The sequence below is a fragment of the Salmo salar genome, chromosome ssa04 (genome assembly GCF_905237065.1).
Source record: "Salmo salar chromosome ssa04, Ssal_v3.1, whole genome shotgun sequence".
NCBI classification, from domain to species: Eukaryota; Metazoa; Chordata; class Actinopteri; order Salmoniformes; family Salmonidae; genus Salmo; species Salmo salar.
The window spans coordinates 61,625,739-61,653,391 of NC_059445.1; the positions used below are offsets into that span (position 1 = coordinate 61,625,739).

Genomic DNA, 27,653 nt, shown 5'->3' on the forward strand with positions numbered 1-27,653 from the left:
GAGGGAGATAAGTGTTTCCAGTTTTAGAGATTTTTGTAGTTCGTTCCAGTCGTTGGCAGCAGAGAACTGGAAGGAGAGGCGGCCGAAGGAGGAATTGGCTTTGGGGATGACCAGAGAGATATACCTGCTGGAGCTCGTGCTACAGGTGGGTGCTGCTATGATGACCAGTGAGCTGAGATAAGGGGGAAATTTACCTAGCAGGGTCTTGTAGATGACCTGGAGCCAGTGGGTTTGGCGACGAGTATGAAGCGAGGGCCAGCCAACGAGAGCGTACAGGTCGCAGTGGTGAGTAGTGTATGGAGCTTTGGTGACAAAACGGATGGCACTGTGATAGACTGCATCCAGTTTATATTATGAAAAATTATAAAAAAGAAAAAGAGGGAATGGCTGATAAATAAACAACAAAATGTACATGGATGATGGTTACGCTATTACTTGTTTGTTATATACAATGTTGTCTCTCTTTCCTCTCTCCCTTTCTCTCTTTCTCGTTCTCCTCTCTCTCTTTCTCATCTCCCTCTCCCTCTGCGTTATCCCCTGTCTCCCCTCCGCACCACCAAAACCCCTTTGAAGGAAATATGCAGGAGGAGGAAATGGCCCACAACTGAAGCTATGAAAATTCCAGGAAAAGGTTTTTGGGAGTGCAGGAAAAGGGAGAACTACCTTGGAGTTTCCTTGTGCTGGCTCTCATTTCACTGTGGTCCTTTTTTGCTGGAGAAGAAGACACTGTCTTTGTGCACTCTTTTTGTCTTTGGTCTTCTACACAGCCCATTTTGGACATTTCCCCAGTGTGCCAGAAGACCCAACGGATGCTCTTTCCCTTTGAATGCTCTCCAAGGTGGAAAGTTGAGGCCAAAGTCCAGCAGTATTCTCTGTTCAGCCTCTCTTCTGCGGAAGCCATCCCTAATTTGCCTTTTAGGGAGCATGAATGGAGCAGAGCTGTGTCACAAATGGCAACCTTTTATGATAAATTAGGTAACCATAGTGATACACTCACAGCTCAGGGGTTTGAAATGTGCCTCATTCAGCTCTGCCTTACCTCATCTCGCTTTAAAAAGAAAAACTACATATTTATGCTGTTAATGGTTGCCAGGGTGACTCGGGTGGTCTAGTCCCTACAGACTGTAGAGGAAAAGAGGAGGGATGTAGTGAGTGTGTCAGAGTGTTGGTGTGTGTGTGTGTGTGTGTGTGTGTGTGTGTGTGCGTGTGCAGGAGCATGTCCGTTTTTTTTGCATTGTATGTGTTGTCGGCTGCTCTGCTTGAAGGGCTTTAAGGGAAATGTCATGCTATTACTGTCAGTGCCTTCCCAGCCTTGCTGCCAGATGTCAGTGGAGCCCATGCTGAGTGGTGGTGAGAGCGGCTAACAGCAACACGTACATCCATGGCTCTGACTGCTGCTCTGAGGAAAACACATGCCCTGGAGTTGCCTGGCCAGCCAGCGAGAGGCTTCTGTGGCTGAATAACAACCATGGCTGCCTGCGTGTTTTGATTAAGAGAGTGCGCTCGGGTGGGGTGTGTGTGTGTGGGGGGGGGGCGTATGTTCAGTGAGAGACAGAGTCGCTCCTGCATCGGCATAATTCACTACGGAGAGGCCAGCCCTTAGTCCGTCCTGAGGGGGCTTCTTCCTCAACTGCTTTATTGGATTGTTTCCCACTGTGGATCAGACAAGGGTTCTGTGGGGAGCTGGAGAACACTGCCTCTAGCCATGGGATGTGTGTTCCCTCTGCCCAAAGAAAGACAGGAAGCAGCAGCCAGGTCAGTCGCTGTGTGTGTGTGTGTGTGTGTGTGTGTGTGTGTGTGTGTGTGTGTGTGACAGCTTGTTCAACTATGCTCTGTTCACTGTCTATCATGTTGATGCTCTTCAGGGAAATGTGTGTTACTGTTGCAAAAGATTAGACTTGATTAGCTAATTTGCACTTCAGCTTCCCAGGCTGCTTCCCAGTGTTTTAGAAATAACAATCAATATTGCAGAATGTTATGATTATGATATTCTGTCATCAAAAAGGCTATAGTCTGAATTACAGGTGTGTGCAGTACAAGTAGCCTAACAGTTTACTTAAGATACTTTCACCACATGCAACAATTGTCACTTCTTGAAGGACTTCCTCTTGATAATTCTTTGTTGCAAGCGCATAACTTGAAATGATACCTCCAATGTTCTTTGCTAAGGAGCACACATTTCATTGACAATTGACATGTTATTTTCATTGGTGAGTTTTACACGCAGTTACTGTCTTTGTTCAACGTTTTTACCAATGATCAACTGAGCTATTTCTGTTCTGCTTTTCCATGACTTGTGAAGGGATTTTAGTACTGTGGTACATGTTAGCAAGTGGGTGTGACTCATACGAAAATCTCTCCCATGGGGTCAGAAGGGGTTGAGAATGCCAGAGTAAAAACATGTTCTGCTCTCCCTCCTCAAATGGCCTCTTATTTACGAGGCAGTGAATTAGCCATTTATTACATTGACTGACTAAGTTAACATGTGGATGTTTGCCTTTAACGTCTGCTTTGTCTTTTTCTCCAGAGTCACCCCACAGCGAGAAACCAGCTTCATTGAGAAAATGAAGAAAACGGTTAGAAGCTTTATGCTAAATGCTGTGTCGTACGTAGAAAGCAATTAGTTTAGACAAAATGATGTCTATTTATTTAGTAAATGGATATGTAGGCTATATGCCACTTAACTTGCTTTGGTGACTGTCATATTAAAACATGTGGTTTCTAGTCAGGGTATATATGGACGATATTAGCTTTTGTGATACTGTGATTGAAGAAAAATAGTTGAGGTTAAAAGTATAGGTTTAGAAGTATAGGTTCATTATCATTTTTACACACTTTCTACCTGGTTTTGGTAATTTAAGTTCAGAATGGAGTATTTTTTGTATTCATATTTTTTTTAATAAATACTTTTTTTACGCTCACGACCCATTCAAAACCTTGGGTCGCAACCCACGAGTTGAGAATCGCTGCTTTTAGGCTTTGGTTAAAGATCTAGCAAATAGGGGTGGCAATACAGTCTGATACCATTTTCAAAAGTTTCCCATCAAGGTTGTCTGTACCTGCTGGCTTATCTTTATTGATGGATAACAATCGTTTTTCCACCTCCCAATCTAACTTGACCAAATTCAAAACAACAATCCTTCTCTTTCATTATTAGATCTTTTATATAAAAATATGATGGTTCACTGTTTAATGTTGTCATTTCACTTCTGAGTTTTTCCACTTTACTAGTGAAATAGTCATTGTAATGATTGGCAATATCGAAAGGTTTTGTTATAAATGACCCATCAACTTCAATGAACCATGGAGATTAATTGGGGTTTCTGCCCATGATATATACTGAACAAAAATTTAAACGCAAAATGCAACAATTTCAAAGATTTTACTGAGTTACAGTTCGAATAAGGAAATCAGTCAATTTAAATAAATTCATTAGGCCCTGATCTATGGATTTCACATGACTGGGAAAATAGATATGCATGTGTTGGTCACAGATTCCTTAAAAAAAGGTAGGTGCGTGGATCAGAAAACCAGTCAGTATCTGGTGTGACCACCATTTGCCTCATGCAGCGCGACATCTCCTTCACATAGAGTTCATCAGGCTGTTGATTGTGGAATGTTTTCCCACTCCTCTGAATATTGGTGGGACCTGGAACATGCTGTCGATCCAGAGCATCCCAAACATGCTCAAAGGGTGATATGTCTGAGTATGCAGGCCATGGAAGAACAGGGACATTTTCAGCTTCCAGGAATTGTGTACAAATCCTTGAGACATGGGGCCGTGCATTATCATGCTGAAAGGTAACGGCGGCGGATTAATGGCATGACAATGGGCCTCAGGATCTCGTCACGGTATCTCTGTGCATTCAAATTGCCATCGATAAAATGCAATTGTGTTTGTTGTGAGTAGCTTATGCCTGCCAATACCATAACCCCACCCCATACACGCTATCTGCCATCTGCCCGGTAGAGTTGAAACCGGGATTAATCTGTGCAGAGCACACTTCTCCAGCATGCCAGTTGTCATCGAAGGTGAGCATTTTCCCACTGAAGTCGGTTACGGCACCGAAGTGCAATTTCCATCAATAGAATGCAATTGTGCTCGTTGTCCGTAGCTTATGCCTGCCCTAACCTTAACCCCACCACCACCATGGGGAACTCTGTTCACAACGTGCAAACCGCTCAACCACATGACATCATACACTTGGTCTGCGGTTGTGAGCCCGGTTAGAGGTACTGTCAAATTCTCTAAAATGACGTTGGAGGCGGTTTATGGTAGAGAAATTAACATTTAAATTCTCTGTCAACAGCTCTGGTGGACATTCCTGCTATCAGCATACCAACTGCATGCTCCCTCAAAACAGCACATTTTAGAGTGGCCTTTTATTGTCCCCAACACAAGCTGCATCTGTGTAATCATCATGCTGTTTAATCAGCTTCTTGATATGCAACACCTGTCAGGTGGATGGATTATCTTGGCAAATGAGAAATGCTCACTAACAGGGATGTAAACAAATTTGTGCACAACATTTTAGAGAATGAAGCTTTTTTTATTTCAGCTCGTGAAACATGGGACCAACACTTTACATGTTGGGTTTATATATTTGTTCAGTATAATTTACGGTACTCCAAAGTCTCTTTTCCATTGTGTTTGGTAATATCATTTCTTGATATTTTTGTTAAGTTTAGTCACAACATTTCTCAATTTACAGAATATAAACCAATCTGCTGAGCAGCCTGACTTGTTTGCCACAACTTTTGCATAATTTCTTTGAACAACAATTTTTTTCAATTTCATAATAAATCCAGGGGGCTCTAACAGTTCTCACAGTTAGTTTCTTAACAGGTGCATGTTTGTCAACAATTGGCATTAATTATTTTACAAAGCTTCCAGTGCTGGATTTTAGAATTTTTTATATATACTTCCAGTGCTGCATCTGGATTCACTTCCTAATACACCAACATACATGTTTTGCATCTTCAACAAGAGTCCTTTGAAAACATTTTGTATGATCTCTAATAAATTACTTTGGGCCCAAACTTTGGGACCTGGCTTTCCTTCTTATTGCCACAATCTTATGGTCACTACAACCAATGGAAATTGATATTGCTTTGCAGAAAAGCTCTGCAGCATTAGTGAATATATGATCAATACAAGTGGATGTCACAGATCCAACACTATTGGTATGCAGTCTAGTTGTTTGAGTGATAACGTGGGTCGTATTAAGGCATTAGTCACAGTTAGAAGCTTCCTCTTGAGAGGACAGCTAGTTGCTAACCAGTCAATGTTCAAGTCACCCAGAAAATAGACCTCTCTGTTAACATCACAGACATTTATCAAGCATTGCACACATATTATCCAAATACTGACTGTTAGAACTTGGTGGCCTTTAACAGCTACCTAAAAGAATAGGCTTGATGAAGCAGGTGAACTTGCAACTACAACACTTTAACAACATTTGACATGAGATCCTATCTAAGTTTTACAGAAATATGGCTCCGAAGATATACAGCAACACCTCCCCCATAGGCATTCCTGTCTATTCTGTAGATGTTATATCTCTGTATTGCTACTGTTGTATCCTATAATTATCTAAATTAGTTTCAGAGATGGCCAGTATGAATGTTATCTGATGTTAGCAAGTTATTTATTTCATTAACATTATTTCTAAGGCTACATATATTAATATGGGCTATTCTTAGCCCTTTCCCTGGTAGCTTATCAGATATAGACATAATATGGAGACAAAATAAATATATGTTTGTGTGTGTGTGATGTTGGACTGAAGCTACTGACCCTGAGGCTTGGTTCTCTCATTCCTCCCAGGCTTTTGGGAGGGAGGGAGGACAATGAGCCTGTCATAGCGGATGTAAGCAATGTTCCTAATGGGTCCAGCTGAGAAGTCCTCTATAATGTAGGATGACTGCTGATGATGCCATCTGCCTCTCCAGAACAGGAACATGGTGGTGTTCTATGGCTCCCAGACGGGCACAGCTGAGGAGTTCTGTGGCCGATTGGCCAAAGACGCCCAGCGCTACGGAATGAGCGGCATGTCAGCTGACCTTGAAGAAAATGACATGGTACTTAATCCCATTGACTTTACATGTGTATAGTACACTATTTATATTGTCTCAGTGTTCTACATACCGCATGTAACCTCCAGTAGCTTTGTGGTGAATATTTAGGTTCTTGTGTATTTTTGTTTATTTCAAGTTAAATCCAAAAATGTAATTGGATATTTATTATATTAATAACATTAGGAGAGCTATTGACTTGATTGTTGCATCCTGAGAGCTGTTTGGTGAACGAATCCTGTTTCAATTTCCAATGTATTTTTCTTTCTTTCTCTCCTCAGTCAGAGCTGCCTCGTCTTGTGGAGATCGACAACTCCCTGGCTGTGTTCTGCATGGCCACCTATGGGGAGGGGGACCCCACAGACAACGCTCAGGACTTCTACGACTGGATGCAGGAGACCGATGAGGAACTGAACGGAGTCAAGTTTGCGGTTGGTATTTTGCTGTCTGAATTTAGTATTGAGATTGATCTGTAGTAGGTGCATCAAGGTGCATGGGCATCAACATTGGTGTGCGGCGCAGCAAGTTTAGCTATGACAGGATCCACACAGAATAAGTCATATTGCATCTCCATTGAAGGGGAGGTAGGGATTGAGATGTCCACCTATAAGGCTCTGAAAGGCTCTGCTGGAATCCACACTTTACTACAGTGCGCCACTTCCCTCCAAACTCACTAACCAACTGGAAACATGTGGTCCTGCCAAACAAAGCTCTGGGCCTGACCAACCAAGGCTGGAGCAGGAGAGCACTGGCAGCTTGTGGCTTGGAGACATTGGGAGTCTCCATTTTGGAGTGTTTTCTCATTGACATCACTACTGAACAATGTTAACCATGGATTCCTCTGGGTCTCACTGTGCGACTCCTGAGACAGCATCGTGATGTGGTTGTGACGTTTTATCTGGGAAATCCATGTTTTCTTGGTCTTGACATTTGTTGTGCATCCAGCCATAGAAAGCCACTTAGATTACAGATCTGATCCATATGGTGTAATTGAGTAAATGTACAGCTTGGACATGAGGAGATAGGGTATTACTGCATTTACAGTCAACTCAGGTTTGCATCATGCTATAGGCCCTACTAGACCTACAGTACCAGTCAAAAGTTTGGACACACCTACTCATTCAAGGGGTTTTCTTTATTTTTACTATATTGTAGAATAATAATGAAGACATCAAAACTATGAAATAACACATATTAAATCATGTAGTAACCAAAAAAGTGGTTAACAAATCCAAAAAGATTTGAGATTATTCAAACTAGCCACCCTTTGCCTTGATGACAGCTTTGCACACTCTTGAGATTCTCTCAACCAGCCTCACCTGGAATGCTTTTCCAACCGTCTTGAAGGAGTTCCCACATATGCTGAGCACTTGTTGGCTGCTTTTCCTTCAACTCAACTCAAACCATCACAATCGGGTTGAGGTCAGGTGATTGTGGAGGCCAGGTCATCTGATGCAGCACTCCATCACTCTCCTTCTTGGTCAAATAGCCTTTACATAGCCTGGAGGTGTGTTGGGTTGTTGTCCTGTTGAAAAACAAATGATAGTCCCACTAAGCACAAACAAGATGGAATGGCGTATCGCTGCAAAATTCTCTGGTAGCCATGCTGGTTAAGTGTGCCTTGAATTCTAAATAAATCACTGACAGCGTCACCAGCAAAGCACCATCACACCTCCTCCATACTTCACGGTGGGAACCACACATGCAGAGATCATCCGTTCACCTATTCTGCGTCTCACAAAGACATGGCGGTTGGAACCAAAAATCTCAAATTTGGACTCATCAGACCGAAGGACAGTGTCCATTGCTTATGTCCATTGCTCGTGTTTCTTGGCCCAAGGAAGTCTCTTCTTATTGGTGTCCTTTAGTAGTGGTTTCTTTGCAGCAATTTGACCACGAAGACCTGATTTCACGCAGTCTCCTCTGAACAGTTTATTTTGAGATGTGTCTGTTACTTGAACTCTGAAGCAATTTCTGAGGCTGGTAACTCTAATGAACTTACCCTCTGCAGCAGAGGTAACTCTGGGTCTTCCTTTCCTGTGGCGGTCCTCATGAGAGTCAGTTTCATCATAGCGCTTGATGGTTTTTGCGACTGCACTTAAATACATTTTCCAGATTGACTGACCTTCATGTCTTAAAGTAATGATGGACTTGTAACGGCTGTCTACGGAAGAAGTGGACCAAAATGCGGAGGAGTTAGGGTTCGTCATTTTTAATGTTACGAACACCATACAATTCACAAAACAACAAAACTGACAGCCAACACAGTCCTGTCAGGTGCAACAACAGTGACAAGAACAATTACCCACACCACACAACGGAAACGTAGGCAACTTATGTGTGACTCCCAATCAACCACAACCCTCTACAGCTGTGCTTGATTGGAAGTCACACGGCCAAATTTAAATGAAACAATAAAACACTCACTCCCTTCTGCCACGTCCTGACCCAACTACACCCTCTACTGGTCAGGACGTGACAGTACCCCCCCCTCAAGGTGCAGACCCCGGGATGCACCTAAAAAAAGGAAAACACAAAAAAATTCCCCAACAAAAAGGAACACCTAAACAATAAGGGAGGGAAGGGAGGGTGGCTGCCGTCACCGACGGCACTGTGCTACACCCTCCCTCCCCAACCCACCTATCCTGGAGGTGGCTCAGGTGCAGGACGTGGACCTCGCTCCACCTTCGGCGTCGCCCACTCTGTTGGCGCCGATCGCTGCGCCGGGCAGACGGGCCACTCGGGCTGACCCTGGCAGACGGACCACTCGGGCTGGGTCGGAAGGCATGCGGGCCACTCGGGCTGGGCCGGAAGGCATGCGGGCCACTCGGGCTGGGCCGGAAGGCAGGAGGGGCACCCTGGCAGATCAGGGCAGTCCGGCCACTCTGGCAGAACAGGGCAGTCCGGCCACTCTGGCAGAACAGGGCAGTCCGGCCACTCTGGCAGAACAGGGCAGTCCGGCCACTCTGGCAGAACAGGGCAGTCCGGCCACTCTGGCAGAACAGGGCAGTCCGGCCACTCTGGCAGAACAGGGCAGTCCGGCCACTCTGGCAGAACAGGGCAGTCCGGCCACTCTGGCAGAACAGGGCAGTCCGGCCACTCTGGCAGCTCCGACGACTGTTGACTGGCGGGCAGCTCCGACGACTGTTGACTGGCGGGCAGCTCCGACGACTGTTGACTGGCGGGCAGCTCCGACGACTGTTGACTGGCGGGCAGCTCCGACGACTGTTGACTGGCGGGCAGCTCCGACTCAGGATTCACCAGGCTGGGGAGACATAACGGAGGCCTGGCTCTGGGCGCAGGCCCTGGACTCACCAGTCTGGGAAGGCCCGCTGGAGGCCTGGTTTGAGGAGGTGGCACAGGAGAGACCAGGGTGGAGAGACCCACTGGAGGACCGGTCCGTGGAGGAGACACGGGCTTGACCAGGATAGGGAGATCCACTGGAGGACTGGTCCATGGAGGAGACACGGGCTTGACCAGGATAGGGAGATCCACTGGACGACTGGTCCATGGAGGAGACACGGGCTTGACCAGGATAGGGAGACCCACTAGAGGACTGGTCTGTGGAGGAGGCACGGGCTTGACCAGGATAGGGAGACCCACTGGAGTACTGGTCCGTGGAGGAGGCACGGGCTTGACCAGGATGGGAAGACATGCAGGAGGCTTGGTTCTGGGCGTAGGTACAGGATGTGCAGGGCTGGGAAGACATGCAGGAGGCCTGTTTCTGGGCGCAGGCACAGTCTTTACCAGACAACCAGCACGCACCTCAGGACGAGTATGGAGAGCTGCCTCAGGTGACATCATACCCACGACACGCTCATTAGGGCGAATGCCGTACTTTATGCACCACACTAGCAGCTCTCATCTCTCTCTCTCCTAATTTTCCCATTAACCCCGTCACAGTCTCTGTCTCATAACCCTCGCTCACCTCCAATGTCATCCCGACTGGCTCTGGTTCCGACCTCAGCTCCACCGACTGTCCCGTGTGCCCCCCCCAAAAAAATTATTGGGGCTGCCTCTCGCGCTCGTTGCGCTCTCTCTCCTCGTAGTATCGCCTCTCCGCTCTCGCCGCTTTAATCTCCCACTGCGGGAGGCGATAATCCCCAGCCTGAGTCCATGGTCCCTCTCCGTCCAGGATCTGTTCCCACGTCCATTTGTCCATAACGCAGTAGTCCTGCTGCTCCTTCCTCTTCCGCCGCTTGGTCCTGGTTTGGTGGGTAATTCTGTAACGGCTGTCTACGGAAGAAGTGGACCAAAATGCGGCGGAGTTAGGGTTCGTCATTTTTATTGTTACGAACACCATACAATTCACAAAACAACAAAACTGACAGCCAACACAGTCCTGTCAGGTGCAACAACAGTGACAAGAACAATTACCCACACCACACAACGGAAACGTAGGCAACTTATGTGTGACTCCCAATCAACCACAACCCTCTACAGCTGTGCTTGATTGGAAGTCACACGGCCAAATTTAAATGAAACAATAAAACACTCACTCCCTTCTGCCACGTCCTGACCCAACTACACCCTCTACTGGTCAGGACGTGACAGGACTGTCATTGCTCTTTGCTTATTTGAGCTGTTCTTGCCATAATAGCCCTATTTGTTAAAAGACCAAGTCTGTATACCTTGGGGAGGGGGGGGGTGATATACAACACAATTGATTGGCTCAAACACATTAAGAAGGAAATACTTTTTAACAAGGCACACCTGTTAATTGAAATGCGTTCCAGGTGACCTCATGAAGCTGGTTGAGAGAATGCCAAGAGTATGTAAAGCTGTCATCAAGGTAAATGGTGGCTACTTTGAAGAATCTCAAATGTGTAATATATTTTGATTTGTTTAACACTTTTTCGGTTACTACATGATTCCATATGTGTTATTTAATAGTTTTGATGTCTTCACTATTATTCTACAATGTAGAAAATAGTACAAATAAAGAAAACCCCTTTAATGAGTAGGTGTGTCCAAACTTTTGACTGGTACTGTACATCATGGAAGCTTTACATTTATATGTAGTTCATTATTTTTGATCTACTATGATAGCTGATAGCGTCCGCCTTTGAACTCTGCAGGTGTTTGGCTTGGGGAATAAAACATATGAGCACTTCAATGCAATGGGAAAGTATACAGACAAGAGACTGGAAGAGCTGGGTGGCAGGAGGATCTATGACCTGGGAATGGGAGACGATGATGGCAAGTGAGTACTAAATGAATCCATATTCATAAATATGTATGTATTTATCTTATCAAAATATCCTATGACTGTGTTCTATGTCTGTCTAACCCTCTTTCCCAGCCTTGAGGAAGACTTTGTATCATGGAAGGAGCAGTTCTGGCCTGCTGTGTGTGAACACTTTGGGGTGGAGGCCACAGGAGATGACACCAGGTAATAGCTAGTTTAATAGCTAGTTGGCTACCCCCTCTCTCTCTCTCCTGGTCGGACTCAGACTTGTTGCCAACTAGAGATATTTACTATGGAGCTTTAGGAGAAGATGTACTTCCTTTTATTAAAAAAAAAGTATGACCTAGAGTGCTGGTTTCCCAGAAACAGATTAAGCCTAGTTCAGGATAAAAAAAATATTCTCAATTGAGATTCTCCATTGAAAAGCTATATAGTCCAGGACTAGGCTTAATCTGTGTCTGGGAAACCTGCCCATAATGTTTTACTTTGTATTCCAATTCAATACAGAACCAGGGATCTTGGTAATATCACCAGCTATGAATACTGGACATATCAGATATATTAAACAATTGATTCATTCATGTTTGATAGACCCTGACATTGTTTGCATGTTTTCAGAAAAACAACCATAAAGCTTCAACTGCAAATAACAAACCTAAATGACCGTCTACACATTTGGTTAAACAACGGCACATTTCCATTTCAAATTCTGTTTGCATGCATAATAGTGCCCGACATGAATGTCTCCCCTGTGCTTTGAGGCCTTTCACTCTGCTCTGCATGGCATCCAACCCTTTTACCATACACACAAGTATCATAGCATTTGCATCACAGAGCGCGAACCCCACTAAAAGCATATGTGGCTGTCCATATCCAGACGGATTACCAGGACGTGTACTCATAGCATGCGCAGATCAACTGGCAAGTGTCTTCACTGACATTTTTAACCTCTCCCTGACTGAGTTTGTAATACCAACATGTTTCAAGCAGACCGCCATAGTCCCCTGTGCCAAAGGAAGCGAAGGTAACCTGCCTAAATGATTACCGCCCCTGTAACACTCACGTCGGTAGCCATGAAGTGCTTTGAAAGGCTGGTCATGGCTCACATCAACAGCATCCTCCTGGATACCCTAGACCCACTCCAATTCGCATACCGCCCCAACAGATCCACAGATGACGCAATCTCAATTGCACTCCACACTGCCCTTTCCGACATGGACAAAAGGAACACCTATGTGAGAATGCTGTTCATCGACTACAGCTCAGCGTTCAACACCATAGTGCCCACGAAGCTCATCACTAAGCTAAGGACCCTGGGACTAAACACCTCCCTCTCCAACTAGATCCTAGACTTCCTGACGGGCCGCCCCCAGGTGCTTCTACACCTGCATTGCTTGCTGTTTGGGGTTTTAGGCTGGGTTTCTGTATAGCACTTTGAGATATCAGCTGATGTAAGAAGGGCTATATAAATACATTTAATTTGATTTGATTAGGCAATAACATGTCTGCCACGTTGATCCTCAACACTGGAGTCCCCCAGGGTATGTACTTAGTCCCTCCTGTACTCCCTGTTCACCCACGACTGCGTGGCCAAACACGACTCCAATACCATCATTAAGTTTGCTGATGACACAACAGTGGTAGGCCTGATCACCGACATCGATGAGATGGCCTATAGGGAGGAGGTCAGAGAACTGGCCGTGGTGCCAGGACAACAACCTCTCCTTCAATGTGAGCAAGACAAAGGAGCTGATCGTGGACTACAGGAAAAGGAGGGCCGAATAGGCCCCCATTAACATCAACAGGGCTGTAGTGGAGCTGGTCGAGAGTTTCAAGTTCCTTGGTGTCCACATCACCAACAATCTATCATGGTCCAAACACACCAAGACAATCGTGAAGAGGGCACGACAAAACCTTTTCCCCCTCAGGAGACTGAAAAGATTTGGTATGGGTTACCAGATCCTCACAAAGTTCTACAGCTGCACCATTGAGAGCATCCTGACCGGTTGAATCACCGCCTGGTATGGTAACCGATCACCATCTGACCGTAAGGCGCTACAGAGGGTAGTGTGTACGGGCCAGTACATAACTGGAGCAAAGCTTCCTGCATTCCAGGACCTATATAATAGGCATTGTCAGAGGAAAGCCCATAAAATTGTAAGAGACTACAGTCCCCAAGTCATAGACTGTTTTCTCTGCTACCTCACGGCAAACAGTACCGGAGCGCCACGTCTAGGACCAAAAGGCACCTTAACAGCTTCTACCCCCAAGCCACAAGACTGCTGAACAATTAATCTCAAATGGCCACCGGACTATTTACATTTACCCCCCCCTTTCCATTTGTTGATACTTGCTGTTATTATCTATGCATAGTCACTTCACCCCTACCTACATCTACAAATGACCTCATCTAACCTGTACTCCCGCACACTGACTCGGTACTGGTACCCTCTGTATGTAGCCTCATTATTGTTATGTTATTGTGTTACTGTTAATTCTTTTTTACTTTAGTTTATTTGGTAAATATTTTCTTAACATTTCTTGAACTGCACTGTTGGTTAAGGGCTTGTAAGTAAGCATTTCACGGTAAGATCTACACTTGTTGTATTTGGCGCATGTGACAAATAAAGTTTGATTTGATATCAGCCCTTAGCTGCACTGACAAGTTATTTTTAGACTTCAAAGGTGTGTGATCATGAGTGGTCGAGATGCGGAGCAGGAAGTAACCACCTGTCCGTTTCTTCCTCTCCTTTAGCATCCGGCAGTACGAGTTGGTGTTTCCAACTGACATCAACATGAATAAGGTTTATACTGGGGAGATGGGTCGCCTCAAGAGCTTTGAGACCCAGAAACCGTGAGTTGACAGCTTCACACACACAGGAAGTGGTGTAGGGAGCTCAGCTATCAGGCTTAATGACAGAGCTGTGTTGTCATGGAATGGAATTAATAGATTATGATTGTTGTTCAGGGCAATAAAGGGATGACTGTTGCCATGACGCTGACATGATTCTCACCATCTTCCCAATGCCAACAGAAAAGACGGTGTGCTTTTAGGGTGCATCTCAATAGTCTAAATTCTCTTTTCCTTCATCTGCACTGATCTGAGAGAACTAGACAGGTGTAAACTAAATCCCTCTATAGACCTTGGCCAAAGTGCCTTCACCTGTCTTCTCAGATCATTTAATTTGAATTTTATCCTTAATATTAGAAATCTCCTCTCAAATGTTAGTTATTTATTGGACCTTTGGACGAACCCTTTTTACAACAGTAGCACTTTTCTCCATTTGTCTGAAATAGCTTTGTGATAACTCCAGTATATTTGTCATTGGAGGCCTTTTGATGCTAAGAACCCCTACTTGGCCACGGTAGCGGTGAACCGCCAGCTGAACCAAGCCGGCGACCGACATCTGATGCATCTAGAGCTGGACATCTCAGGCTCCCAAATCAGGTATCTGCTCTTTATTCATATTTGATATGAAAAGTCCTATGCCATTAAAGGTCCAATGCAGCTGTTTTTATCTCAATATCAAATCATTTCTGCGTAACAGTTAAGTACCTTACTGTGATTGTTTTCAATTAAAATGGTCAAAAATAAAAATTTCCCAAGCAAGAATTTTGCTAAGACTGTCTGGTCTGGAAAACTGAAACTATTGTTAGGTTTGGAACTCTTTTTCTTTTGGTCTATTAACCAATTTACCACCTGGTGATGGCAGGCCAAAGCTCCATCCCACATTTCAGGCAGTCTTTGCAAACAGCTCTTACACTAAAAGGGCATTATCATTTTCCCAATTTCACAGTATTATTCCAACGTCATAGTGTGGAAATATAAATAAAACACAGTAAAATCACATTTTTAGCTGCATTGGGCCTTTAAATATAATGCATTTCTGCCTTCCTATGCCTACTACATTACTTCTGTCTCCTAGCAAGTGTCGAGTTGGTTAATCATTTAATTTTATTTTATTTTTCACACACTGGCAAAAAGTATGTAAATATCTTGTATATGTAATGACATTTGCTTGTTAGATAAATACAGTGGGAAGTCTTGTTCATCCATCTCCCCCTGTCTTTCTCCTTCCCTGCAGATATGACTCTGGAGACCACGTTGCTGTTTACCCCATGAATGACGTGTCAATAGTGAACAGAATAGGCCAGATCCTGGACGCCGACCTGGACACTGTTATCTCTCTCAACAACCTCGACGGTCAGTTGTAAATCATGGCTCAGGGATATGATGTGAGCTGCTTTGCATCTGTATTTGCATTGGAGTAGTTATTTTTTCCATTGGCATTTTCCATAATATTTGGTTGCAATATAATGCACATGATCCAGAGGTTGAAAAGATACTGCTGCACACATTGTCAACTAAATCATGTAGTCCACCATTAACAACCAAAATGGATGCAGTGGCCTCAAAATAAAGAGAACTTGAATCTTAAACAATGATGCTGATAAGATTCTTCATCTGTGTGTGTTTCAGGGGAGTCCAATAAGAAGCACCCATTCCCGTGTCCGACAACGTACCGCACAGCTCTGACCCACTACTTGGACATCACCAACCCCCCTCGCACCAACGTCCTGTTTGAGCTGGCCCAGTACGCCACCGACCCCAAGGACCAGGACATCCTGCGCAAGATGGCCTCCGCCTCCCCCGAGGGCAAGGTTGGCACCCCTCAAACCTCTGACTGACTGACACTCCACTGCCCACCCAGAAATTCATGCTGTCAATAGGTTTGAATAACTGGAAATGCTCTGTATCAATGAGCATGGTTACATGCATACAATAATGTGATTATTGTGGATAGTCAGGTTAATATAATAGTTTGTTTAAAACGTTTACATGCTTTGAAAGAAGAAGGATTTCCCTAATAATCCTGTTTGTATGGACACATCTGAAATCAGGCTGCCTGATGGGACTTTTGATGAATGCTGAAAATCACCAATCAAATTAAACCTTCTACTACAGTGACCATGTTATTTTTGTTCAGACTATTTGATTCGCACATATAAAGTTTGTATGTGAAAACTATTTATAAGATGCATACTTTCAGTTTTTTCGAACTCACTTCACTCGAGCATAAGAGGGAAGCTTGCGCTACCCGCTGCTGGCGCTACCCGCTGCTGGCGCTACCCGCTGCTGGCGCTGCTGGCGCTACCCGCTGCTGGCGCTACCCGCTGCTGGCACATGTGCAGATCAAATACACCACTGGAATGCCAACTAAGCTGTTTACATGTCCTAATATTTAGAAAAGATTGCTCAGAAACCAGATGTTTTAATCGGCGTATGCTTACTTCCATTATGACCTTACGCCAATTAAGATAAGCAGAGTAAGGTGTTTAATATCGATTTAATAATCAGTTTAATATCGAATTATAAGTGTGTATGTAAACACAATCAATGAAGAGTAACTGTTGTCTGTCTGTGTCTCTCTGTCAGGGTCTGTACCAGAGCTGGGTGCTGGATGCTCAGAGGAACATCCTGGCTGTGTTGGAGGACATGCCGTCCCTCCACCCTGCCATAGACCACCTGTGTGAGCTGCTGCCCCGCCTACAGGCTCGCTACTACTCCATCGCCTCCTCTGGCAAGGTGAGACCCACTATTAGAAAAAATAATAATACTTTGTCCATTTTAGGGAGAAATATACATTTGTACAGCAGCGCCCATGAATGGAGAGCAATATAGGAGTTCAGGATATGGTACCAGGAATCGGAGAACAGCAGACCTGTTATTGCCAGTTCAGTTCCCACTTTTTCAGTTATTTGTTTCTTTATTTTGTTTCTTTATGTTTACTTAATAACTGTGTATTGTCTTGATGTCAGGTGTACTCCAACATGGTGAGCATCTGTGCGGTAGTGGTGGAGTTCCAGACCAGCACAGGGCGGAGCTTCAAGGGAGTGGCCACCAACTGGCTGAAGAACAAGGTGGTGGTGACGGACAACGGCCACAAAGCCACCGTGCCCATGTACGTCCGCAAGTCCCAGTTCCGGCTGCCCTTCAAGGCCAGCAATCCGGTGGTGATGATTGGGCTCGGCACAGGCATCGCCCCCTTCATGGGTTTCCTCCAGGAGAGAGGCTGGATGAAGGAGCAAGGTAACCAGCTAGGGAGGAAGAAAGCCTGGGCCTCGTCTGGCATCTAAGTCTACTTATTGAATTGGAAAATTGAAATGTGTCCAGAGTGTGAATTTTCTGGTATTGTGTGGTATTTTGTGATTTTGAAGAACAGCTGTTAAAACAGAACAGCGTTTGGTTTGTGCGTAGAATAGATGGAGTCCACAGCAAGCAAGTCTCCATGTTCTACAGTAAATTAGGTTGACCTGAATTTGTTTTCAACAAGTATGTTTTAATATGTTAGCATAAGGGAAAAGGGAAAAGAGTGCCAGTGTGACACAGTTTCACATCAAGAGTGTGTACCTACCTGGTAAAATAAGGGTTAAATAAAATAAGTAAATAAAAGAGTGTGTTTTTCTATCAGGGAAGGATGTCGGCGAGACGATACTGTACTTCGGCTGTCGCCACAGAAATCAGGACTTCATGTACCAGCAGGAACTGGAAGAGTTTGAGAAGGTGGGCGTGCTGACTCAGCTCAACGTGGCCTTCTCCAGAGACCAAGAGGAGAAGGTAACACAGCACACCTAACTTCTCTGTCAGCTCTGAGGCGTTAACTATGTGATAAGATTCAATACGCTCTTATCTATGACTTAGATAAGGTACAATTGTTGATACTTCCTATGATTCGTATTGCCTTAAGAACCTGCAGACTTCAAGAGTGAGGGGAACGGCACCTCCGTACCTTCAGGCTCTGATCAGGCCCTACACCCAAACAAGGGCACTCCGTTCATCCACCTCTGGCCTGCTGGCCCCCCTACCTCTGAGGAAGCACAGTTCCCGCTCAGCCCAGTCAAAACTGTTCGCTGCTCTGGCACCCCAATGGTGGAACAAGCTCCCTCACGACGCCAGGACAGCGGAGTCAATCACCACCTTCCGGAGACACCTGAAACCCCACCTCTTCAAGGAATACCTGGGATAGGATAAAGTAATCCTTCTAACCCCCCCCTTAAAAGATTTAGATGCACTATTGTAAAGTGGTTGTTCCACTGGATATTATAGGTGAATGCACCAATTTGTAAGTCGCTCTGGATAAGAGCGTCTGCTAAATGACTAAAATGTAAAAATGTAAATGTAAGAGAATGTCTTTGTATCACTTAAATGAATTGTTCAGTTAGGCTAATTGTTTGATTATCCATGCTCAGGTGTACGTGCAGCATCTCCTGAAAAAGAACAATGAACACCTGTGGAAGCTGATCCATACGGACAATGCTCACATCTACATTTGTGGGTAAGAAGCATTTCAGACACCTGTACAGTGTCTTCAGAAAGTATTCATACCCCTTGAATCAATCAAATGTATTTATAAAGCCCTTCTTACATCAGCTGATGTCACAAAGTGCTATACAGAAACCCAGCCTAAAACCCCAAACAGCAAGCAATGTAGATGAAGAAGCACGGTGGCTAGAAAAAACTCCTAGAAAGGCAGGAACCTAGGTAGAAATTATTCCACATTTTGGAAATATTCCACATTTTGTTGTTAGGCTGAATTTAAAATGGATTAAATATTACTTTTTTTCTCACCCATCTATACACAATAACCCATAATGACAAAGTTTTTAGAAATGTTTGCTAATTTATTGAAAATGAAATTCAGAAATATCTCATTTACATAAGTATTCACACCACTGAGTCAATACATATCAGAATCACCTTTGGCAGCGATTACAGCTGTGAGTCTTTCTGGGTAAGAGAGCTTTGCACACCTGTATTGTACAATATTTGGACATTATTCCTTTTAAAATTCTTAAGTTCTGTTAAGTTGGTTGATGATCATTGCTAGACAGCCATTTTCAAGTCTTGCCATAGATTTTCAAGCCGATTTCAAAACTGTAATTAGGCCACTCAGGTACATTCAATGTCGTCTTGGTAAGCAACTCCAGTGTATATTTGGCATTGTGTTTAAGGTTATTGTCCTACTGAAAGGTGAATTTGTCTCCCAGTGTCTGTTGAAAAGCAGACTGAACCAGGTTTTCCTCTCGGATTTGCCTGTGCTTAGCTCTATACCGTTTCTTTTTATCCCCCAAAATTCCCTAGTCCTTGCCGAAGATAAGCATACCCATAACATGATGCAACCACCACCATTCTTGAAAATATGAACAGGGGTAATCAGTGATGTTTGGGAAAAATCCAACATAACATGTAACGCTTTCTATTCAGGACAGTTCATTTCCTTGCCTAATCTTTTGCAGTTTTACTTTAGTGCCTTGTTGCAAACAGAATGCGTGTTTTGGAAAATGTGTATTCTGTACAGATTTCCTTCTTTACACTCTGTCATTTAGGTTAGTAATTGTGGAGTAATTAAAATGTTGTCGATCCATCCTCAGTTTTCTCCTATCACAGCCGGCAACTGAGTTAGGAAGGACGCATGTATCTTTGTAGTGACCAGGTGTATTGATACACCATCCAAAGTGTAATTAATAACTTCACCATGCTCAAAGGGATATCAAATGTCTGCTTTTTTATTTTTACCCATCTACCAATAGGTGCCCTTCTCTGCGAAAACCTCCCTGGTCTTTGTGGTGAATCTGTGTATGAAATGCACTGCTCGACCGAGGGACCTTACAGATTATTGTATGTGTGGGGTACAAAGATGAGGTAGTAATTCAAAAATCATGTTAAACACTATTATTGCACACACAGTGAGTCCATGCATCTTATTATGTGAGTTGTTAAGCACATTTTTACTCCTGAACCTATGTAGGCTTGCCATAACAAAGGGGTTGAATACTTATTGACTCAAGACATTTGAGCTTTTCATTCTTTATAGCTTTCTAAATATTTCTAAAAACATAATTCCACTTTGACATTATGGGGTATTGTGTGTAGGCCAGTGACAGAAAATCTAAATTTATTCCATTTTAAATTCAGGCTGTAACACAACAAAATGTGGGTGTGAATACTTTCTGAAGGCACTGTACATGCTTTGAGGTTTTTTTTAAAAGGATAATCCATCATTATTGTGTGCCCTCTGTAAATATGGCTGCCACTTGTCTTTTCCTAGGGATGCTCGGAACATGGCGCGGGACGTGCAGAATGCCTTCTATGACATTGCTGAGGAGGTGGGAGGCCTCACACACACACAGGCTGTGGCTTACATCAAGAAGCTGATGACAAAGGGCCGCTATGCTCAGGACGTGTGGAGCTAAAGAAGATGAAGCTAACGTTACAGCACACACTCACAAACCCCTGTTAACTATTTCATTCTGGTGGAGGGTGAGTGGTAACGGTAAACTATTTTAAATAGTTTTTGGAGGTCAGCACATAATCACTAAATGGAAAGACGTATGGATGAATGTTGTACTTATTGTTTTGGTGTGTAATCTTACTGACAGCATTTTGTGGAGACTCGTGCTGAGAGGTAGTGCAATTCATTCAAGATTCGTTGGGAATGGTCTCATACTCCAAATTGACCCCTAACCCCCAGGCCTTTCATGTACACTGAACAAAAATATAAACGCAACATGTAAGTTTTGGTCCCATGTTTCATGAGCTGAAATAAAAGATCACAGAAATGTTCCATACACACAAAAAGCTTATTTCTCTCAAATTGTGTGCACAAATTTGTTTACATCACTGTTAGTGAGCATTTCTCGTTTGCCAAGATAATCAAAAAGCTTATTAAAAAGCATGATCATTACACAGGTGCACCTTGTGCTGGGGTCAATAAAAGGCCACTCTAAAATGTGCAGTTTTGTAACACAACGCCACCACAGATGTCTAATCTTTTGAGGGAGCGTGCAATTGGCATGCTGACTGCAGGAATGTCCACCAGAACTGTTGCCAGAGAATTGAATGTTAATGTCTCTACCATAAGTCACCTCCAACGTTGTTTTAGAGAATTCCAACCGGCCTCATAACCGCAGACCATGTGTAACCACGCCAGCCCAGGACCTCCACATCCGGCTCCTCCACCTGCAGGATCGTTTGAGACCAACCACCCGGACAGCTGATGAAACTGTGGGTTTGTACAACCAAAGAATTTCTGCACAAACTGCCAGAAACCATCTCAGGGAAGCTCATCTGCATGCTCGTCGTCCTCACCAGGGTCTTGACCTGACTGCAGTTCAGCGCCGTAACCGACTTCAGTGGGAAAATGCTCACCTTCGATGGCAACTGGCATGCTGGAGAAGTGTGCTCTGCACGGATTAATCCCGGTTTCAACTGTACTGGGCAGATGGCAGACAGCATGTATGGGGTGGGGTTATGGTATGAGCAGGCATAAGCTACTGACAACGAACACAATTGCATTTTATCGATGGCAATTTGAATGCACAGAGATACCGTGATGAGATCCTGAGGCCCATTGTCGTGCCATGTTTCAGCATGATAATGCATGGCCCTAAGTCACAAGGATCGGTACACAATTTCTGGAAGCTGAAAATGTCCCAGTTATTCGATGGCCTGCATACTCACCAGACATGTCACCCATTGAGCATGTTTTGGATACTCTGGATTGACGTACGACCGTTTGTTCCAGTTCCAGCCAATATCCAGCAACTTCGCACAGCCACTGAAGAAGAGTGGGACAACATTCCACAGGCCACAATCAACAGCCTGATCAACTCTATGTGAAGATGTCACGCTGCATGATGCAAATGGTGGTTACCAGATACTGACTGGTTTTCTGATCCACGCCCCTAGCTTTTTTTTTGAAGGTGTCTGACCAACAGACACACATCTGTACTCCCAGTCATGTGAAATCCATAGATGAGGGGCCTAATTTATTAATTTAAATTGAATGATTTCCTTATGAACTGTAACTCAGTAAAATCTTTGAAATTGTTGCATGTTGTGTTCATATTTTTGTTCAGTGTAGATTTGGTCCTTGCGCTCCTTTTAAGGTTATGGACATTTTTGGAATAAACCAATTAGTTTTTTTTATAAAATTGAGTGCAGCCCTTCACTGTTTCCCATCAGATTACAAAAGTTGGAGATATTATACATTGAATGTTACACATTGTTTTTGTAAGTGTAACTAGGTGTAAACAGAGGTGATTATGATATGAAATATTGCCTCTGAACGTTTATCATGCTTTGAAGTACCCACAAGGTGAAAATATATATATATATATATATATATATATATATATATATATATATATATATATATATATATAAGTCAATTAACTTATCTGAAATGTCTAAGGCATTGAAAGCATTCTATATTTGCCGTCTTTAAATGTATTTACAAGTTCAACATGGCTGCCTATTCAGATGCACGAAGGTTGTGTAAATAAAGAGAGCAGTACAAGATTAGTCAAATATGCATACTAGTAGCATATTCATATTGTACCATGTACTGTACAATTCATACATTTAAATTGCAGTAACTGTTTAGTCATTGAGCCTTGTTCTTCATCGGTTCATTACAGAAAAGGTCTTTAAATGGTGGTTTTTTTCTCATCCTCTCCGACTGTAAGGCTCAGTGACTACTAGTTATGTTTAGCTGGACACTACCTCGGTATTTAGGCAATGCAAAATGTGTTGTATGGTATGTGCACTTGCAGTCAACATGAACACATCGATAAACTGTCATTTATGTGTGTTCTGATAATCACTAATTCTGTAACAACTTTATCTAGTTTTATTTTATTATGCTTATGGTTCAAAGCCTAAATACAAATGTTCAGCAGGCTATCATTTTAGCATGTTGATACAGAATCAAATATGGCATGGTACATGTCATTTAAATAAGAAATGTGCCTTTTTACATTACTGATATCGTATAATGTGTTACATCATGACTTGTGTTACATGACTCTTACCACTTGATCCAGTTTTATATGCAAAATATATATTTGTATATGAACAGTATAAGTTTAAAGAATGCATTTGTAAAGAAATAATAAATGGAGATCATTGATTTGCTTTATTTAGTCTTGGTTGTCATTTATGGCTTCTCTTTCCTGTGCACGACTAGTTCATTTTCCAAAGATGACATCATAATCTGCCCTTGTTGCCCACTCTCTGGATCATCTCACCCACTTGTCCCCTGCCTCTGAATCGACAATCATTTTGAACGATCCATTGCAAAACAAGCTGCATGTAATGGATCTAATTTAGTGCTGAGTGGATGCTATTTTAATTTAAGTACACTGAACAAAAGTATAAATGCAACAATTTCAAAGATTTTACTGGAGTTAAGGGAATCAGTCATTTGAAATAAATTCATTAGGCCCTAATCTATGGATTTCACATGACTGGGAAAACAGATATGCATGTGTTGGTCATAGATACCTTAAAAGAAAGGTAGGTACGTGGATCAGAAAACCAGTCAGTATCTGGTGTGACCACCATTTGCCTTAAGCAGCGTGACACATCTCCTTCACATAGACTTGATCAGGCTGTTGATTGTGGCCTGTGGAATGTTGTCCCACTCCTCTTCAACGGCTGTGCAAATTTGCTGTTCGTTGTCCGTAGCTTATGCCTGCCCATACCAGAACCCCACTGCCACCATTAGGCACTCTGCTCACAACCTTCACATCAGCAAACAGCTCACCCACACGACACCATACACAGTTCAACTTTGTCCTCAGAGAGGCAATTCATTTTGCAGTCGTAAATCTGCCCGGTACAGTTGAAACCGGGATTCAACCATGAAGAGCACACTTCTCCAGCGTGCCAGTGGCCATAGACGGTGAGCATTTGTCCACTGAGGTCAGTTACGATGCCGAATGCAGTCAGGTCAAGACCCTGGTGAGGACGACGAGCAACCAGATGACCTTCCCTGGGATGGTTTCTGACAGTTTGTGCAGAAATTATTTGGTTGTGCAAACCTACAGTTTCATCAGGTGGCTGTCAGACAATCCCACAGGTGAAGAAGCTGGCTGTGGAGGTCTTGGGCTGGCGTGGTATCACGTGGTCTGCGGTTGTGAGGCCGGTTGGACGTACTGCCAAATTCTCTAAAACAACGTCGGATTCGGCTTACGGTAGAGAAATTAAGTTTAAAATCTCTGGTAACAGCTCTGGTGGACATTCCTGCAGTCAGCATGCCAATTGCACACTCCCTCAAAACTTGACACGTAGCATTGTGTTGTGTGACAAAACTGCACATTTTAGAGTGGCCTTTAATTAAGTGCCAGCACAAGGTGCACCTGTGTAATGAGCATCCTGAATCAGCTTCTTGATATGCCACACCTGTCAGGTGGGTGGATTATCTTGGCAAAGGAGAAATGCCCAATAACAGGGATTTAAACAAATTTGTGCACAACATTTGAGAAATAAGCTTTTTGTACGTTTGGAAAATTTCTGGAATGATTTATTTCAGCTCATGAAACATGGGACCAACACTTTACATGTTGCGTTTATATTTTTGTTCAGTGTAGTTAAGGGGGAAATTGTGATTAAAATGTCCTACCCGTTTGAAGTGAAAACAGTTATTGTTTACTAAGGGTTTTGAAAAACTTTGTTTTAATCTAGGTTGTATAAATCAAGAGTTTCAAGAGATGTGTCTACTGTATATGTAAAAAAACACAAAGTATAAAACACACAAGCCAAAAGGAGGTCTTACAATCAACTGACAATCAAAGCTTTCTTGCATTGATTTGACCTTGAACATTCAGAGCCTGCTTGAGTAGTCAAACCAAAAACATCAGTGAAGAAAAAGTGGACCTTCAAGTACTGCCTCAAACCACTTGTCCAAGCATATTACATCTCAATGTATAACATGAGACAGAAAACACATTGAATGACAACTATGGGCTCGATTAAATCGGTATCGCCGAAGTTCAGAGCTATAGCGGCTTATAACCACACTGACATAATAAAATAAAAATAAACGTTATTAGTTATACCATGAGTTGACGTTTTTACAAGGATTGTGATTGCTGAAAATAGCGCGCTTGAAATGTAAAGGTCATTTCCAGTCTTCGAGAACATTGCCTTTGAATTTCAATCGAGCTATAGCGAGTTTTGGTGTTACTGATTGAAGTCATCAATCTGTCAGTGAAGACACAGGTGCTCCTGGATGAACCGTCACAGATTCTGGCAGTGACTCCGGCATGTTTGCTGTGAAACTCTGGGGGGCACTGACAGACACAGACAGTGGACTGAGGTGGGAATGTTGAGAATGTGGATGTTGAGCCACTAGAGCCCAGTGACTGCTGGTTTGAGAGGCAGATGCATGTCCATGACTGAGTCCATGGCCAAAGCTGTGTTCGTGACTATGTCCATGACCTTGGCTGTGGCTGCAGCTGTGTCCATGTTTGTGACCATGTCCGTAACTTGGCCCAAAGCTATGCTTGAGGCCATATCCATGGTTGTGTCCGTAATAACCTGAGACCTGAACAGGGCTCCCCTGTGTATAGTAGGAGTGGGCCCAGCCTTCAAATGTCTTTGGTGTGGTCTCGGTAGCCTGTAGGTTGGAGGTAGAAGACACTGGAGCGTAGGCTTGGACTGGGTAGGAGCCTGGGGTTGGAATGATTCTGCAATCAATGAGAACGTGGACAGATTTCAGAGAGCTTAAATATACCAGTGATTCTCTATCTAATCATGGGGGACCACTAGGTGCCTACTGTACAGTATTCAATTACAGCTGAGGATCATCTATTATAACCACCTCATTATACTGTAGTACATCATGTGCTCTGGCTTGCACACAGCAATTGTTATTTAATGACCTCTTGTCTTGTCTGATAAATGATGGGTCTGGTGCTTTCTCAGTACTCACGGTGGGTGGACTGTCTTCCTTCTCGCCTCTATTGATGCAGGGACATACAGGACACCAATGTTCCTCAGCAGCCTGAAAGGCATCTTCTTGTCCAGCACTGATGCCCTGGCATCGGACATGTCCAGAAGTGAGAGCCAGCCCTTTCCGTCTGTTTCACCAGTGCAAGTTAAGGAGAATGTGTGAAGCAGTGATGCAAGATTTTTCTAAACAAAAATAACATCATATTTAGCAGCAGGACTCATATACAACACCTATAACCTATTAGCACTTAACTACACTACTAAGCACACTTATAAAGCTGTGACATACTGCAGAGGAGCGTATCACATTTCTTTTGAACCACAATGAGGTTGGAGTAAGGATACAGATCCCCCCTGCGATGATGGCCATGACATTGCAAAGGAAGACAGTGTGTGGGACCAAAAGTGTTATGATGAACAGAAACAGCCAGGGCAGGGCTAACATGGGTACAGTGACCCCGAAAAGAAAGCCCTTAACCATACGGGAGTGCACTGTGGCCATACCCATAAGGGAAAGGGATACCGGAATGAAAGACTCCACCTGGTTCTGGGCAGATGCACCAAACAGTAGCAGACCCAGTATGCTGTACAACACCCCTGTGCTGATAGAGAGCAGCAAAAACATGAAGAGGAACCGAACAGTGCCAACATTCTTCTCAATGCCACCACAGAGGGGCCCCAGAACCCCAATACTGAGGAGTAGCTGGGTCACTGTCTTGTGGTGGAAGGAGTATGTGATGAGCTTGTGCACTGCAAAGGAAGAGGAAAGGATTAAAACATAAATGATAGGGTTGACAGACATAAACATGGCGTGATGTGTTGTAGCTTGCTGCTGTAGTCTACTGGCACCGTCTGTTACATTAGCTATACGTTTTAGCACGCTAGCTAACGTTACAACACTCCCAATCAAAGTAGCTACCGAGCATATGATTGTTGATTCACTCAGCCCCTCCTTGCTAACTTACCATGACCATTGCCAAAAACTGTCGTTCCAAGACTGAAGACATCCTCTGATAAACCGAAAAATGTAGTGACAGTAAACAAAACAAATGATACTATAATGACAAAAACAATCCCACTCGTGAGCCTGAACTCAGGAGTAAAACTCTTGAACCTCTGAACCACATCTTTTAAAACTATTCGGGAAATCATTTTGATGCCCAGTGCATATTTTTCAAACTAGTACTTGGATAATCAATCAACTTTTTATACAAAATTGCAGTACACTTTAGCCAGAGAGTAGCTAGCTTGCTAGCTAGAGGTTCCCAATAGAAAACACAGCCACAAAGTAAAATTGGAGATGTCGTAAAAATTCATGAACAAAAATACGCTTTTTGGTGTTAATTTAAGGTTGGGCCATTAGGTTAGCAGTGTGGTTGGGTTTAAAATCCGATTATAAGAAGATTAATTGCAGAAATATGCGGACAAGCTCGCTCAGTCAAAACAAATGTATTTGACTTCCGCATTTCGATTATCACAACCTTAAAGTTGCTCAACTGTTGCACAGATCATCAACTACTGCATTTGAAGACACTGCCACCTGCTGACATGTGCCTCAAATGTGATTATCAAAGAGTCCTCAACAGACATTTG

At 43.6% G+C, this 27,653-nt stretch overlaps 2 protein-coding genes across 3 annotated transcripts; one reads left to right on the forward strand and one right to left on the reverse strand.

Annotated features, from left to right (window-relative positions):
• Positions 1-370: 370 nt before the first annotated feature.
• On the forward strand, positions 371-21,405 carry LOC106603436 (NADPH--cytochrome P450 reductase). Its single transcript, XM_014197114.2, has 15 exons — positions 371-1,755; positions 2,528-2,576; positions 5,953-6,081; positions 6,357-6,506; positions 11,154-11,278; positions 11,378-11,467; positions 14,019-14,117; positions 14,595-14,711; positions 15,349-15,467; positions 15,744-15,925; positions 16,701-16,850; positions 17,084-17,354; positions 17,737-17,882; positions 18,515-18,600; positions 20,374-21,405. The coding sequence occupies exons 1-15, from the start codon at positions 1,706-1,708 to the stop codon at positions 20,516-20,518; spliced, it is 1,908 nt and encodes a 635-aa protein (XP_014052589.1). The 5' UTR covers positions 371-1,705; the 3' UTR covers positions 20,519-21,405.
• A 1,821-nt stretch (positions 21,406-23,226) lies between these two features.
• rhbdd2 (rhomboid domain containing 2) lies at positions 23,227-27,520 on the reverse strand. Of its 2 annotated transcripts, none has more exons than XM_045717170.1 (4): positions 27,026-27,520; positions 26,602-26,810; positions 26,041-26,243; positions 23,227-25,795 (listed from the first exon to the last, which is right to left on the reverse strand). In XM_045717170.1, exons 1-4 carry the CDS (start codon positions 27,210-27,212, stop codon positions 25,306-25,308), a joined length of 1,089 nt encoding a protein of 362 aa, XP_045573126.1. In that variant the 5' UTR covers positions 27,213-27,520; the 3' UTR covers positions 23,227-25,305. The 2 variants fall into 2 exon arrangements, with proteins under 2 accessions (XP_045573126.1, XP_045573125.1); XM_045717169.1 differs by having other exon boundaries at positions 26,041-26,188; positions 26,406-26,810; positions 27,026-27,515.
• Positions 27,521-27,653: the final 133 nt, after the last annotated feature.

What these genes read in the sequence shown, in the direction of transcription:
- LOC106603436 (XM_014197114.2), top strand. Translation starts at nt 1,706, where the DNA reads ATGGGATGTGTGTTCCCTCTGCCCAAAGAAAGACAGGAAGCAGCAGCC. An exon ending in TTGAGAAAATGAAGAAAACG is followed by an intron (nt 2,577 to 5,952) that starts GTTAGAAGCTTT and finishes CTGCCTCTCCAG; the next exon opens with AACAGGAACATGGTGGTGTT. An exon ending in GCTCACATCTACATTTGTGG is followed by an intron (nt 18,601 to 20,373) that starts GTAAGAAGCATT and finishes GTCTTTTCCTAG; the next exon opens with GGATGCTCGGAACATGGCGC.
- rhbdd2 (XM_045717169.1), bottom strand. Translation starts at nt 27,212, where the DNA reads ATGATTTCCCGAATAGTTTTAAAAGATGTGGTTCAGAGGTTCAAGAGT. An exon ending in AGTTTTTGGCAATGGTCATG is followed by an intron (nt 26,811 to 27,025) that starts GTAAGTTAGCAA and finishes CTTCCTTTGCAG; the next exon opens with TGCACAAGCTCATCACATAC. An exon ending in AGGAAGACAGTCCACCCACC is followed by an intron (nt 25,796 to 26,040) that starts GTGAGTACTGAG and finishes CATTGATTGCAG; the next exon opens with AATCATTCCAACCCCAGGCT.